The sequence below is a fragment of the Lepidochelys kempii genome, chromosome 2 (genome assembly GCF_965140265.1).
Source record: "Lepidochelys kempii isolate rLepKem1 chromosome 2, rLepKem1.hap2, whole genome shotgun sequence".
Taxonomy (NCBI): Eukaryota; Metazoa; Chordata; order Testudines; family Cheloniidae; genus Lepidochelys; species Lepidochelys kempii.
The window spans coordinates 148,347,763-148,363,765 of NC_133257.1; the positions used below are offsets into that span (position 1 = coordinate 148,347,763).

The following is a 16,003-nucleotide window of genomic DNA, read 5'->3' on the forward strand; positions in this document are numbered from 1 at the left end:
AAAATGATTTCACTAGGAGGGTTGTGAAGCCCTGGAATGGGTTACTTAGAGAGGTAGTGGAATCTCCATGCTTAGAGTTTTTTAATGCCCCGCTTGACAAAGCCCTGGCTGGGATAATTTAATTGGGGTTGGTCCTGCTTTGAGCATGGGGCAGGGGTGAAAGGAAGGCGGTATGGGCTGGTACAGCACACCAGTAAAAAAGTGGCCGCCTGTAGCGGCCTGTACAGCTGACTTTAAAGCGCTGCTGTGGCAGCGCTTTAAAGGACCCTGCTTTAACATGGCTGCTCTTTTTGCGCCTCCCTGTTGGCGGCCTTGCCGGGTCCCTACTGGCAGGGCTGCCGCCGAGGGAGGTTGCAAAAGGGGCAGAGACCTTAAAGCGCTGCCACGGCAGCACTTTAAGCAGGGTCCTTTAAAGCGCTGCTGCGCAAAAGAGCCCTGCTTAAAGTGCTGCAGCTCCCGAAGCCCAGGGGTTAGGGGAGAACAAGTAACATCGTCCCTCCAAGGACAAGGAGGAAATGGGAAGCTGAATGAGAACAAGCTGGGTTCTTAGGGGCTGGGCCATATCACTTCCTTCTCACAATTGACTGATAGCCTGAAAAGCTATCATAATGAATCTGTGGACCTTAGTACAAAATAAAATGCAAATTTTACTTAACATATATGTACAGTGTGTTAACTTTATATTAGTATACAATAGTGTTTGTCATTAGAAACATAGCATTTGAAAACAGTTACCCACAATAGTAACTGGGATACCACAGTTTCACTCTTAAAGAGAATAAGAAAAAACGGTGGCAACTGTCATACTTGTTGACAAGTGTTTCTTTTTTAACATTGAACAATCTGCTATAGAATCATAAATAAGGCTAATCATTATGACTTTAAGCCTATTAATAAAAAGGCATCTCCTTTCTTGAGACTTTATCTTGTGATGATTAGATGTAAACACTTATGAAACTGAAGGCTATGGGTTTTAAAATCACTGTGCCTCTCCTTCCTTTCTGGTCACATTGTTCAGTGATATTATCCAGCCAAATAAGAGGTAAATGTATCAGTAAAAATCCTCCTTACTGGGATTTAGAGGTACAACTAAGGTTTTATAAGTGTTCTATGGGAACTTATGCATGACACAGACTTTCATAAAATTTATTTTTCTGGAAGAAGTCTGGAACCCACTTATTAGTTCTGAATTTACTGGAATAGTTTTACTCTATAGCTGATAGTGCTAAATGTGTATTACAACTGACTTTGCATAGGAGGAGTGGCAAGGAGTATTTCACAATCTGTTAGGTGATTAGAATTTTTAGGGCAGATTACCCCTTGAATGGCAGTAACTGGTAATGATGTTTTGTACTAACAGAACAAAGTGTTCAATGGAGCCTTGGCAGATAAGGCATTAATAAGTATCAGAGCTGACTTGGTTAATGAAATGATTTGCTGACGCTTCTCTTTGTCACTCGTCTGAACTTTCAAGTTTAGTGCCAAAGGTTCACTATATATAGCTGAAGCCAGCATTAAATGCTCCCATTTTATTCAGACCTATAACCAGCTACTTGTTCCCTTAAATCTTTTCTAGGGCAGTAATTTCAGCCAGAATGGTGAAGCTTCAGCTGCCCAACCCAGGCCTGGACAATAGGATACCTTCCCACACAGAACTTGAAACCACTGAGAAAGAAGAGGCTGATACGAGACCAAAATGGGATAACAAGGCTCAGTACATGCTAACCTGTATAGGGTTTTGTGTGGGATTAGGAAATGTATGGCGATTTCCTTATCTCTGCCAGAGCCATGGAGGAGGTAAGTTTTTAATTAGCTTTCTAAGTATATCTATTTTGGTATATATTTTGGTATATATCTTGATCAGATATATTGCTTATAGGTAACAGTACAAAAATGTTCTGTTTTTCATATTAAAATGCATGGTATATTAGAAATAATATAAATGCAATTTCTTACTTAACACATATATTGCAGTAACATATACACAGTAACCTGTATTAAGCAAACACTCAATAGTCTGATAAAAATCACTTGCTTGATGGAGGTGGTTTTCAAATAAAAGTGATGCCATTATGTACTCAGATATTTTGAGGCAGTGTCTTAAGATAAGTTATCTAGTAAGGGGACAGACAGATTTCATTGTTACTAAATGCTATAAATATAGTTTAATTTCACATTAATTTTTAAATATATTAAATATATTTTCATATGTAGTATGTATTTTTGAACACAGAAACTGATCTAACAAACTGCACTTCAAGGGCATGATTCTGAGAGTGGCTGAGGGAAAACTACTGTTGAAGGTATATAACACATTTCCAGGGGTTTACAGCTTAGAGGTTTTGATTAGCTTTGGACTGATACATGGTATATCTATGATGTCAGAATAAATACAAATTATGATAGTGGGGTGTAGCACCTCTAGAGTTAAAGTTGAGAATAGTTTACTGTTTAACAGCCAAGTTTTCTAAGTGCTCCAAAATCCACATGCATACTCAGATTGCCTTGTAATTTACTATATCTCCTTGGTTTCAGGATAGTGGTCCAAATGTGAGGTCATTTGAACAAGAGATTCCTGAGATACCGCCCCCAGAAAATATTATTTCAATTGTTAGGGCTCCCACTTGCCCTCCCTTGGTTCTTGTTATGCAGACAGAAAGCAGAAGACCAGAGACCAAAGTGCAGGCAATATGATGTTTATTGGGGTTACCAAGCAAGCATAATCCACAGCTCTGTACACCTGCAGAGCTTTCTCCCGTTTCCCCTCCTCTTTCTTAGCAGGCTCAATTATACCTGCAGTGCACATCCTTGGCACCACCCCTTAAAATTTATAATCATATTCTGTTTTGGGTGGTCGTGAGTCTGGGAGCTTTGGTACCACCTCTTTTGTACCCCATTGGAGGAGTAGGGAGTGAGTTTGTGTCCTGGCCAAGGCCAGCTTTTTCTTGTTTTTTAATGTTTTTCCCTCCCATCCCCCTTGCCCCTCCCAACTGGTTGCTTGACCTTATCTTGGAAAAGGAGTTGTACATTCATATATCAAACTCCCACCATATCCAGCAACACTTTGACTCTAATCCTCATTTTTTCTCATTATACTAAAAACTGCATTTGGCTAGGCAGAAGCAACACACCCTGTCTTTATTCTTTGTTCACACGTCAGAAAGGATATAAGAATATCAAAAGTAAAATGGGTAAACAAAACCTCAAATTCCATCTCAGACAAATATACAGGCCTGAATGCAGTATCACTATCACTAACATCAATTTTTTACAATCATCAATTTTTTGCACAAACCTGGGCCTCAGACTATGGCACTGATTTTCCCCACACCAATAATACCTAGCTGGCTTTGATTTCAGTTAGTAGCTGGCACCCAGAGTCCTTTTAAGAAAAAAAATATTTTAAAAGTTTTTCAGGGAAAAGATTGGATCTACAGTGTATATCACACTTTGGCACTATGCCAGAGCATCTGGACTGAGACCCTGTAGTAAACCAGAGTGTTTGCAGACAGCATGCTATCAGAGTTACTGGTTGGTTCAAGGTGACCTACTGTGGCCATTGAACTTGAGCCACACCCGTGTACTGGAAGATTAAGACCTGCCCTCAGTAGCTTTCTGAAAATGTATGTTAACACTCTTCTTGTGTTCTGCTCCAGAGAGGCAGGAACTGTGTAAATGGGCTTCCTTTAAAAATTTTGCTGTAAAAACAAAATTTCTGGATAAAAGTGTTAGTATTTCAAAGTGGTCTAATATTATGCATACTGATACGTTCTGAAAATTGTTATGCCTCATAAGGGCCAGGTCACAGTATGGTTCAAGTTTGTAGTCCTTTGATCCAGGAATTCTTCAGATAATGCCTTCCCCACCCCCCATGCCTCCATCAGGAGCTGCTTTTAATATTCAAATAATTCTAAAATGCATGTGCATATGGAGGTTGTCTTGCAATTTGGTATGCCGCAACAAGGACTGGAATAGAGTTTGTGGTGCAAAAGTGGGATCGTTTGGTTAAGGGATTCCTGAGACACAGCCTTCCCTAAAATGAGATGGTTATAACATTTTAGAGGCAAAGCTATAGAAAATCTAAGGGTCTGACCCATTTATAGCATGGACTACCCCTGACATTAGCTATTGAATGTTACCAAGAACCAGTCTAGAACTATTTCAAAAATTATTGCATGCTAATAGCTTTAGCACCTTTGCTTACAGACAGTTTACATCTGTGAGAGTTATTGTTTCCTCAGAAACTCCTTGGTGAGCACTACTCTCTGAACCATACAGTGGATTAGAGGTGTTAATACTGCTTGTTATATGCTAAGACTATGAGTTCAAATCCTTTTCTCTGGAGTTTTCCATCCTATGTACATTAGTACTTTCAACCCATCTTTTGTTTGGCATCTGGGGCCACAGTGTGGTAGTATGAGTAGTGTGTGCAATTTTGAGGAAGTTCAGCAACCCATGGATGTACATCCAATGCCGTCTACATATCTATCCAAGTCCCACCCTATGACAATTTGGATGGGCTGCGTTGTATCTGGGATATGAAGCCACGTATGACTGTGTTAGACTGGAATGACATGGGAGGGACTATTTGCCACATTGAAAATGGCACCAGAGAGGCCAGCTCAAGAGTCCCAGTCAGGCCAAACTAGTTATTTGCTGGGATAGACAATAGGCCTCACAGAGTGGGTCTAGATCAGGCATGAGAAGGGCTTGGCACAGGCACACAGCCAAGACCAGGGTGGAGAGCCCAGAATAGACATGTGATGATACCAGGATGAGAACAGGCACACTTGGTGTATGTGCAAAGCGCTTTGTGCTCAGATTGGAGTATATTCAGAACTGGATCCAATTCAAGGTCCGGGCCCTGCTCTTTAAGGTCTATAGCAGCCTGTAAACAGGCTACCTGCAAGACTACCTCTTCCTTCATGAACCTCACAGAAAACTCAGAGTGTTCAATCCTTGATTTAACCAAGTGTATGTTCAGTATTGCTGAGAGGAGTGGAGAGGGAAGCATGAGCCCAGCATAATTTAGGCCAGCCTAACAGCTGCTCTAGGACTCTTGTGCTGCTGAGGATCGGGAGGAGAATTATGTGCTCTGCCTCACCCTCTGTTTGGATCTGACCCTCCTTACTTGCTTTGGGTGGGGAGAGTGCGTGGCATAGAACAATCTGTGCTAGTTTTATGCCAGCTGAGTATTCTGCTCTGTCAAGGGAATTCCTGAGCTGCCTCTGAAGAAGAGCTGTGTGTCACTTGAAAGCTTGTCTCTCTCACCAACAGTAATTGGTTCAGTAAAAGATATTACCTCATCCAGTTTGTCTCTCTGTCCCTTTAAAACAGATTTCTGGTTGCTCTGTGGTGTCTAAACAGCACAAAGCAGCTGGATTAGAGGCCAAGAACTGAGCACAGAAACTATCTGTGCCAATGGTGGAAAGTTCAGGATCCAGCTGCAAAGCATGTTACATGCAGAATCTTGGGCAGTGGAACAACAGACCAGAGGAGAGCAGAATGAGTTCTGATTTTTTTTGTTTTCAGATTCTTGCACAAAATCTAATGTTTTATAGAAGCCTATCATGGGGATAGCAGAAGTTGAAGAGTAGGTAAAAAGAAGATTAGAAAAAAATCTAAATATAATCAGCCAAATAGTTGCATAGTAAGAGCAGACCCTATTTTTAATTATATTTTATGCTAGTTTTAAGACATGTATTTGGTTACTAGAAACTATGATGATCACTCTATAATTAAGAAATCGAAAAAGCAGCCACAGCAAAAACTAGGCCATAAAATTTTACCCAGTAATTCATGCAATAATTTCTGGTTGAGCTAGAGCTTATATCTTGTAGAAAAACATACACTCTTGATTTAAAGAGTCCACATGATTGAGAATCCAGCACATACCTTGGTAAACAAATTCCTTTCTGTTAAAATGTGCACTCCATATTCAACTAGAATTTGTCAGCCTTCAATTTTCAACTATTAGATCCTTTATGCTTTTGTCTGAGAAAGAGATTTTTTTTCTACTAAGCAGTTTCATACTTACAATGCTCTTCCATGCAGAAAGAGACATGTCTGAGGTTTATTACAACATCTGCAGGTAACCTGTTCTGGAGCTTAACTGTCCTTACAGATGGAAGGTTTTCCTAATATAATGTAAATAATCTTTGCTGCAAACTAAGCAAATTACCGCTGTTCTATACATTTGGTGAACAACTGATGACCAGCCTCTTTATAACAACTTTGTACGTATTTGAAGATTTATCATGGGTCCCCTCAGCCTTCTCTTCTCTAAACCAGAGATTCTGAAACTTTTTTTTGCTGTGTGCCTCCCCACCCCTGGCAAAGATTTATATTCCATGTGTACCCCTCCTGCCCCACCAATATGGGAAACCGAAGAGACATAGCCCAGCCAGCTAAAGTGGCAATACCTGGGAGAGCAGGAGGCAGGGGATAGTGGTTTGTGGGTGTCTGGGAGGATGCAGGGAGTAGAGGGTACCTGAGGAAGGTATGGGGTTGGTGCTGGGTGCCTGTGAGAGGTGGGAGACAGGGGCATCTCTTATTCACTTACTTCCTCCATGTGCACACCTGTCAGGAGTAGGTACCAGCTGCTCAGCTGCCTCCACCTGTTGCTAAGTGGAGTAAAAGCACTTGCAGCTGGATGGGATGCTCCACCTCCTCTGCACTGCTGCTTTCTGACAGCCTGAGGCTACAGCTACAGCGACCCCTATCCCTCCCACCAAATGTGATGCCTGTGCAGTGTGCATGCTGCCTGCCTAATCTGAATTTAAGCGCCCTCCCCTGCCCCCCAACACACAAACCAGTGTAAAATTTCCAGTTAGGCAATAGCAGCAGCTTCCTAACATCATCACCAGGCAGGGCCCACAGGATGCAGCTGACTCCTTGCTGCTCACTAATCTTCTGATGTCATTGCACTCCCTTCCCCGGGAGGCCTGCCCACAGTTTGAAAACCAATGCCATAGACCATGGGTTCTCAACCTTTTTCTTTCCGAGGCCCCCCTTAATGTGCTATAAAAACTCCATGGCCCAACTGTGCCACCACAACTGATTTTCTGCATATAAAAGTCAGGTCCGGCATTAGAGGGTAGCAAGCAGGGCAGTTGCCTGGAGCCCCATTCCACAGTGGGCCCTGCAAAGCTAAGTTGCTCAGGCTTCAGCTTCAGCCCCAAGTGGCAGGGCTCAGGGTCCCGGGCTTCAGCTTTGCACAGCGGGGCTTTGACTTTCTGCCTTGTGCTCCAGTGAGTTTAATGCCGGTCCTGCTTGGAGGACTCCCTGAAACCTGTTCATGACCCCCCAGGGGACCCCGGACCTCTGGTTGAGAACTACTGCCCTAGACTAAAACTGCCCAATTTTTTCAACTTCTCTTCACAGGGAGGTTTTCTAAATCTTTTATAATTTTTGTTGCTCTCCTCTGGATTCTCTCCAATTTGTCCACATCTTTCTTAGTACTCCAGTTTAGGCTTCACCAGTGCTGAGTAGAGGGGGGCAGTTACCTCTTTTGTCTTACCTATTAAGTTACTATTTAATACAACCCTGAATGCCATTTGTATGTGTGTATATGTTTAAAATCAGGAATGCTGTCCCTGGGAAAATTCACATAAATTTGACTGCGTTCTGAGTTTTTTAAAAAAAATCTCATGCTGACAGGCTCAAAAGAAGTTTTTTAGAGCCTGGAAACATTCTCCAAAGATTCCAGCCCCCCTGAGCATTCTCCATCCCCACATAGCTCCTAGCTGTCATCAGATTAAGCATAATCCATTCCCACAGAGCAACGCATGTTACAGCCCATGACTGCAGAGGCTGTGCAGGAATTTGCCTGCAATTGCTCCTCCTGGCACCAGAACTGAGAGAATGGAAATTGTCTCTCCTAGGGTCTCAATGCTTCCTCCACTGGTGTCCAGACAAGAAAGAGAAGAGGGAAGCAGAAACAGGCTTCAAGGGAGAAATGGGGCAGATGATCTTGAGGGTGGAGAGATAGGGACACAGATACACAGTGTCAAGTACATGCTAGGAGATAGGGACAGAAGGGGACTGAGAAATAGGGAAAGAAGGATCTGTGTCCATTGGAGCAGACTCCTCTCCATAACCTAGAATCAAACCTAGAATTCCCAAGCTTCAATATTTCTCTGCTGTCAGCAAAAACCTGTGACACGCACTGGTAAAATGGGTCTTTCATCTCCCTCTAGTGGCTGATCCACATAGAATCATAGAATATCAGGGTTGGAAGGGACCCCAGAAGGTCATCTAGTCCAACCCCCTGCTCGAAGCAGGACCAATTCCCAGTTAAATCATCCCAGCCAGGGCTTTGTCAAGCCTGACCTTAAAAACCTCTAAGGAAGGAGATTCTACCACCTCCCTAGGTAACGCATTCCAGTGTTTCACCACCCTCTTAGTGAAAAAGTTTTTCCTAATATCCAATCTAAACCTCCCCCACTGCAACTTGAGACCATTACTCCTCGTTCTGTCATCTGCTACCATTGAGAACAGTCTAGATCCATCCTCTTTGGAACCCCCTTTCAGGTAGTTGAAAGCAGCTATCAAATCCCCCCTCATTCTTCTCTTCTGCAGACTAAACAATCCCAGTTCCCTCAGCCTCTCTTCATAAGTCATGTGTTCCAGTCCCCTAATCATTTTTATTGCCCTTCGCTGGACTCTCTCCAATTTATCCACATCCTTCTTGAAGTGTGGGGACATAAAGGATAACAGCTTATTATTGGTTTCAGAGTAGCAGCCCTGTTAGTCTGTATTCGCAAAAAGAAAAGGAGTACTTGTGGCACCTTACAGACTAACCAATTTATTTGAGCATAAGCTTTCGTGAGCTACAGCTCACTGTAGCTCACAAAAGCTTATGCTCAAATAAATTGGTTAGTCTCTAAGGTGCCACAATTACTCCTTTAGCTTATTATTGCAATCAATTGCTCCATTAGCTCAAGTAATAGAAATCTGTAGCTCTAAAGGTGCCAAACCTCTTTATAACCTATGGGGACAATATGATTCAGTGTGATGGAATATATTTTTTCATTAGGCTTTTCAAAAATCATAGGAAATTAAATTAAAAAGAAAACAATGCATTAAAAGAAGTTAAGGTTACAAGGTCAAGAGTTAGGAAATTCTTTGCTGCTTTAATTCAGCAGAGGGGTGCAGCTCGTCTTCAGTTACATGATCACATATTTTTTCCCACAGGACTCCTAACTCATTTAGTGCAGATTTTTTAAAGGTATTTAGGCATCTAAAGATAAAGATAGTCACTTTTGAAAATCCCAATGTGCCTAACTCTCATTGAAATCAAGCTACATAAATGCTGTTAAAAATCTGCTCAAGGTGTCTCAATTTGGTCATCCAAAATTAGTGGGCACATGGCAATTTTGATCTTAATCTCTGTGCCTCTTTTTCTTATCTGTAAAATGGAGATAATATCAACATTCTGCCCCAGTGGGGTGTTGTGAAGATAAATTCATTAACAGGACCAGCAAACAGAGTAGTTTTGTGAGGGAGTTCTCCAGGTGGTGGAGGAGAGACGATGTGATCCTTATCTGAGTTTGTCTGTTTGTTAGTTTGCTTAACATGTGCTTGTTTGATTGAAGATTATAGTGTGGTAGGTTCTGGGGGCTATGTGCTGAGCTAAGCAGCCTGCTAGGCAAGGCTGAGAGCTTACTAACAAGGCTCTAGTCTGCTATCCCTTGATCCTTAACCACTTTAGGATCCGTTGACAAGGAAGAGAGGCTAACTCAGGGAAAACACTGATTTAGAAAGCCAGTTCCTAAGTGACCAGAGGAGCTAGCAAACAGGAGTGGCAAACAAGGGAATATGCAAAGCAATTCTCAAGGTGAAGGAGGAGAGAGTATGTGATCCTTGGGGTGAGTTTATCTGTTAGCTAGCTGTTACCACTCAAGAAAGGAAGTCACCGTGCAGAGTTCTCTGAAAACATCCACTCAATGTGCAGCATGTTGTAGCAAACAGGCAAGGTACTAACAAACTTCAACAGGACTTTATTTTTCAAGTGGAAACCTCTTTACCAACTGCTGCTACACCCTCGGTAGCTCTCACTCAGCCTCCTCAGCTTCTCCCCACTCCTTCCTGTTTCCTGTCCTTTCAGACTTCCAAGAGACAGTGCTCCCAGTTCTAATAATTACAAGCAGCATCTAAACACCACATTCCCTCCTCTCTTAAGAAACTCTCCCAATTAAAACAAACATTGTTGTTCTAACCACAGGAACAAATATGAAATAAAGACACTATACTGTTGGCAGAAATATTATACGAAAACACTGTAGATACTACATAACACAGTCTCTAGTCCAGACAGGTGGTCATTTGGGTCTGACAGGCTGTCTCTCAAGCCCCCGGTTCCAGTGCAATGTCTTGTTGTGTTGATACTACAGTGAAGTCATCCAATGAAGACTGGGTGTTGGCATAATCTCCTCTTGGTGCATAGGCAGGTGCAAGATAAGAAGCATTCCATACCCGCCGATCAGAAGGTCTATAGGTGTAAGGTCCCTTCTTCTCTATGATTTTAAGAGGAGCTGTGAATTTATGGTCCCCTTTGCGTAAAATTCCAGGTTTTCATATTCTAACGAAGGAACTATACTCAAACTTTGGTTCCTTAGCACCCAGCCACTTGTCTGTGAAAGCCTTATACTTTGCTTGGTTCTGTTTAACTGTTTTTCTCACATCATCCTCGGTTGGGACATTAGGTCATGCCTTTAACAATCCAGCAATGTTCAGTATAGTATTCATATGTTTCCCTGCAGTAACTCTGCTGGTGATATTTGTATTGTGGCATGTTGTGTAGCCCGGTTTGCTTTCAAGAAGTCAGTAGTGAAGGTTATCCACAATCGCCCGTCCAGTTTAGCCATTTGCAAACTCTCTTTCAAACTTATCTTAAACTGTTCAATTTCCCCATTGGCTTGAGGGTAATATAGGGATGACCTTCTGTGTAAAATTTTCCTCTCTGCTAGAAAAGTTTCAAACTCTAGGGAAGTAAATTGACTACCATTATCTGAAACTAGTTTTTTGGGGCTACCTTCCCTATTAAAAAGTGAAGAGAGGAACTTAATTACTGTAGCAGAAGAGATTTGCAATGTAAACGCTACCTCAGGCCATTTACTGAAATAGTCTATTAAAGTGATGGCATAACAGCAGTCACTTGGAGCAGTATCAAAGGGTCCTACAATGTCAATTGACACTTTTTCCCATGCAGATTCAGGAAGAGGAGCAGACTGTAATGAGGGGTACATGTCAGTGCTGTCTTTTCATGCATTTGGCAAGTGACACAGGATTTTATGAGTGCTTCATTTTGAGAGTCCATCCCTGGCCACCAATACAGATCCCATAGTTGCTTGGTTCTGACAATTGCTTGATGAGTATCGTGTGCCAGGTGTATGAGTTTTGACTGTAATTATTCTGGCACAAGTAGCTGGTGTGTACCTAGTAGCACACAGCCATCAAGCAAAGAAAGTTCATCCCAAACTCTAAAATAAGGCAGCAAAACTGGGTAAATGTTTTTAAGGTTACTGGGCCATCTCTTTGTCAGAAATTCCGGTAGTTTTTGTTGAATTGGACACGCTGAACAAGCAGCTTAAAATTGTTCTTTTGTAACTGCAGTAAGAGTGCTTTAATAAGCGCAACTACTACATCTTCATCCTCCGGTGGACCATCTGGTGAAGGCAAAGGCAGGTGAGAAAGGCAATCAGCTACCACATTTTGGTTTCCAGGCTTATATTCCAGTCCATAATTGAAAAAGAAAAGTCTTGCAGACCATCTAGCAATACAATATCCTACTCTTCCAAGTCCTTTCGTGGTGAGCAATGTCATCAAAGGGCTGTGGTCTGCGCAACTTGAACGTGAGGCCCCACAGGTAAGTTTTCCATTTTTCAGTAGCCCAGACACAAGCAAGTGCTTCTTTTTTGACTGTAGAATATTTTTTCTCAGCATTACTTAGTGTCCTTGAAGCAAATGCAACAGTCCTTTCTGTGGTGTCCTCATGAAGTTGTGTGAGGACAGCCCCAAGTCCATAATCAGAAGCATCAGTAGTTACAATTTTGGGAAGCATGACTGAATAGTGCAAGTACTGGACTATGTACAATCAAGTCTTTCACTGTTTTGAAACTAGCTTGTGCATCCATTGTCCACACTAAGATTGAACTTCTCTGTAGTAATTCTCATAACAGTTCAATGACAGAAGCATAATTGGGAATGAATTTTGCATACCAGGAGGTAAGACCCAAGAAGGAATGTAAGGCTTGCAAATCTGTTGGAGAAGGAGCATTTGAAATTGCCAGGATATGATCTGGATCAGGTTTTAGTCCAGCCTGTGAAATTGTAAGCCCCAGAAAGGAGAGTTCAGTTTGTCTAAATTTGCATTTGGACCTATTGAGTTTGAGGCCTGCTTTGATGATGCAGTTTAGTACAGACTGCAGGTTATTGTCATGCTCCTCAGAAGTATTTCCAAACACGATAATATCATCCAGATAGCATGGAACTCCATATTGATTCTTCAGAATCAATGACATCATTTTTTGGAAGGCACTTGGGGCAGATGCGAGACTGTATGGACCACGTTTAAAACAAAATAGTCCCTCATGTGTAATAAATGCTGTGAGGTCTCTGCTATCTTCATGCAACATAACCTGGTAATATGCGCTCTGCAAATCAATAGTAGAAAACATCTTTGCTCCATGGAGTTCTGCAAGTACTTCTTCTATGTGAGGAAGAGGATGGCTGTCAATCACAATAGCTTTATTTGTCCTTAAGTCCACACAAAGGCGAATGCCTTCACCCTTCTTCTGCATCACTACTATAGGTGAAACCCATTCTGAGGAGTCGATCTCTTCAATAATGTCCTTTTGAACAAGTTTTCTACGTTCCTTTGAAACAGCTTCCCTGACTGAAAATGGTAAGCGCTGTAACTTCTGTCATACAGGCATCACATTATTCCACATTTTAACTTTATGCAGAAACCCATAAGTACAGTCGAGTTTCTCCTCAACCTGGTGTTGGGTCCCAGCTGAAACTGGTGTGTGTATCACAAGAGTGCTTTACTGAGGAAGATCAATTCATCCATGAACTACCCTGAGATTTAAAGCAGCCAATAAATCTCTGCCAAGGACAGGAGTGCCTTTGTGGACAATGTAGAACTCTTCAGTTACACAGCAATCACCAAAAGTAACTATTGCTGGCAGGCAGCCATGTACTGGAATATGGTTTTTCAAATAGCACACCAAGTGAAGTTTGGGTTCAGTAAGAGGCACGTCTTTAAAGTAATGCAAATAAATGGAATCAGGTAGTATAGGTACTGCTGAGACAGTGTCCAACATTAGCTTAATAGAGTGTGATTTGCCTGAGGGTATGGTGGAAACATTTACTTCATTTGTTCTGGAATATGTGCAGTAGTGCAATGGTCCCCAGCCTTTCTGTTGCAATAGCATATTCATGTTCCCAGAAGAGTGTGGTGGGCGCTGGATGACCAGCCACCAAAATGCCGCCGAGAAGTGGAGTCATTGAGAAGGGTCGCTGCCGAAATGCCGCTGAGAAGCAACGGCATTTTGGTGGCAATGCTTCTTGGCATTGCCGCTTCTGGGCAGCATTTCGGCAGTTGGTTGTCCGGCGGCCGTGCTCCTCGGCAGCAGGTTGTCCGGTGGAAGCGCTCCCTTGTCAGTAGGCAGGCCCACATAAATGCCCCGGTGGGCACCATAGCACCCGCGGGCACCGCGTTGGGGACAATTGCAGTAGTGATTTTGTCCACGGTCAGCACAGTAGCATCTGGTATTGTAACTGCATGCACCTGTTGATTGAACTGGCTGCTGTGATATACTTTAGCAAAATGACCAATCTTCTTGCAATGATCGCACTGAATTACTTTTGCCGGGCATCCTGTGTAGCTTGCAAGGTGTTGTGGGGATCCACAGTGAAAGCATGCTTTTACTGTATTTTGAATTTGCTGATTTGGTAGTTTTCCATTAGTTTCCCTCTTGTAATCGTTTGTCTGCAGCAATAGTGAACTTTTCTGCAAAGGAGTCACAGCCTGGACTCTGCTGCTTGTATCCATGCTCATTATTTTGGCTTCAGCTGTAGCTGACTCAAACTGAGTAACAATGGTTATTGCTTTTTCTAGTGTAAGCTGTGGTCCTAGAAGTAAGCGTTCTCTTACATGAAGCATGGTTGTTTTCTCAATGAGCTGGTCTCTAATCACCTTATCTGCCATATTCCCAAAGTCACAAGTTACAATCAGACTCCTCAGGGAAGCAATATACTGCATTTAGTCTCTCCTGTTTTCTGCTCATGCTGGCAAAATCTGTCGCAATCAGCTACTAATTCACTTTTGGCACAAAAAAGTTCTTTAATGCAGTGAGTGCAGTCTCATATTTATCATCTGCAAGGGGAAAAGTGTAAATTATACACTGCCCTTCTGCTCCAAGGCAGTGGATTAGCAGAGTATGCTTTCTTACTTCAGAAATCTCTGTAGCACTGATTGCAAGCAGATAAGTCTCAAACATATGGATCCAGGTAGTAAAAGCAATTGGAGGCTCACCTGGCTTTGCAGAAAGGGTGCAGGTAGGTTCAGAGGCAGAAGATCCATCCTTGTCGCCAAAATGTTGTAGCAACCAGGCAAGGTACTAACAAACTTCAACAGGACTTTATTTTTCAAGTGGAAACCTCTTTACCAAGCTGCTGCTGAACCCTTGGTAGCTCTCACTCAGCCTCCTCAACATCCTCCCCTTTCCTGTTTCCTGTCCTTTCAGACTCCCAACAGCCAGTACTCCCAGTTCTAATAATTACAAGCAGCATCTAAACACCACACAGCAGCAGTCAAAAAAGCTAACAGAATGTTAGATAATAGATAATAAGATAGAAAATATCATAATGCCACTGTATAAATCCGTGGCACACCCTCGTGCAGTCCTGGTCACCTCATCTCAAAAAAGATACTTTAGAATTTGAAAAAGTACAAATGATTAGGGGTATGGAACAGCTTCCATATGAGGCAAGATTAAGAAAACTGGGACTGTGAATCAGAAAAGATAAAACTAAGGGGTGATAGATAGAGGTCTATAAATGATGAATGGTGTGGAGAAAGTGAATAAGGAAGTGTTATTTACCCCTTCACCTAACACTAGGGGTCACCTGATAAAAGGCAGCAGGTTTAAAACAAAAGAAAGTACTACTTCACCCAACACACAATCAATCTGTGGAACTCATTGCCAGGCCAAAAGTATAACTTGGTTCAAAAAAGAATTAGATAAGTTGATGGAGGATAGGTCCATCAATGGCTCTTAGCTAAGAGTGTCAGGAACACAAACCCATGCTCTGAATGTTCCTAAACCTGCAACTGACAGAAGCAGGGACTGGATGATTGCCCCATTCTGTTTATTCTCTCTGACGTATCTGACATTGGCCAAAGTCAGAAGACAGGATACAGGGCTAGATGGAATATTGGTCTGTCCCAGTATAGCAATTCTTTCGTTCTTATAGTGTTTGTGGAGAAGTAAAGTACCAAAAAGACATGAGAAAAATGAATAATTCTGTATTCAGTGCAGGGTTTGGTTGGGGTGTGATAAATAGGGGTTACACATTGAACAATGAGGTTAAAAAAATTGTATAGCTAACCATGCAATCCACTCAATTCACTGAATGAGGCAGGAATCCCATGAAAAATATCACATTATTTAAAATGGTATCATAATTCATACACACAAAGAGGCAGAATCAAGGTTGCACGGGTAATCTTAATTATTTGTTTAACATTTCCTAACGTTTGAGTGCTTAACTTTGCATCTTTAACAGCTAAACATTTTTTTGTTTATATAATTATACATATAAAGTGGGATTTTCATAAGTCAAGATTTATCTTTGAGTTAATGTTGAGCACTTTTAAAAATCCTATCAATAAATTATATTTATTCTCCACTCTGAGTTATACATGGTTCAAAAAATGTGGGATTACGTTTTTCCGACATTCAGCTCTGCTAGAACCAGTTATGGTTCTCTGATT

The 16,003-nt window shown here is 41.9% G+C and overlaps 1 protein-coding gene across 1 annotated transcript in view; it reads left to right on the forward strand.

Annotated features, from left to right (window-relative positions):
• Positions 1 to 1,506: 1,506 nt before the first annotated feature.
• Positions 1,507 to 16,003, forward strand: part of SLC6A19 (solute carrier family 6 member 19) — an 82,684-nt gene continuing 68,187 nt past the window's right edge. The window contains exon 1 of the mRNA XM_073332433.1: positions 1,507 to 1,797. Within this exon, the coding sequence (XP_073188534.1) occupies positions 1,596 to 1,797 (202 nt within the window). The 5' untranslated portion in view covers positions 1,507 to 1,595. The remainder of the gene's footprint in view (positions 1,798 to 16,003) is intronic.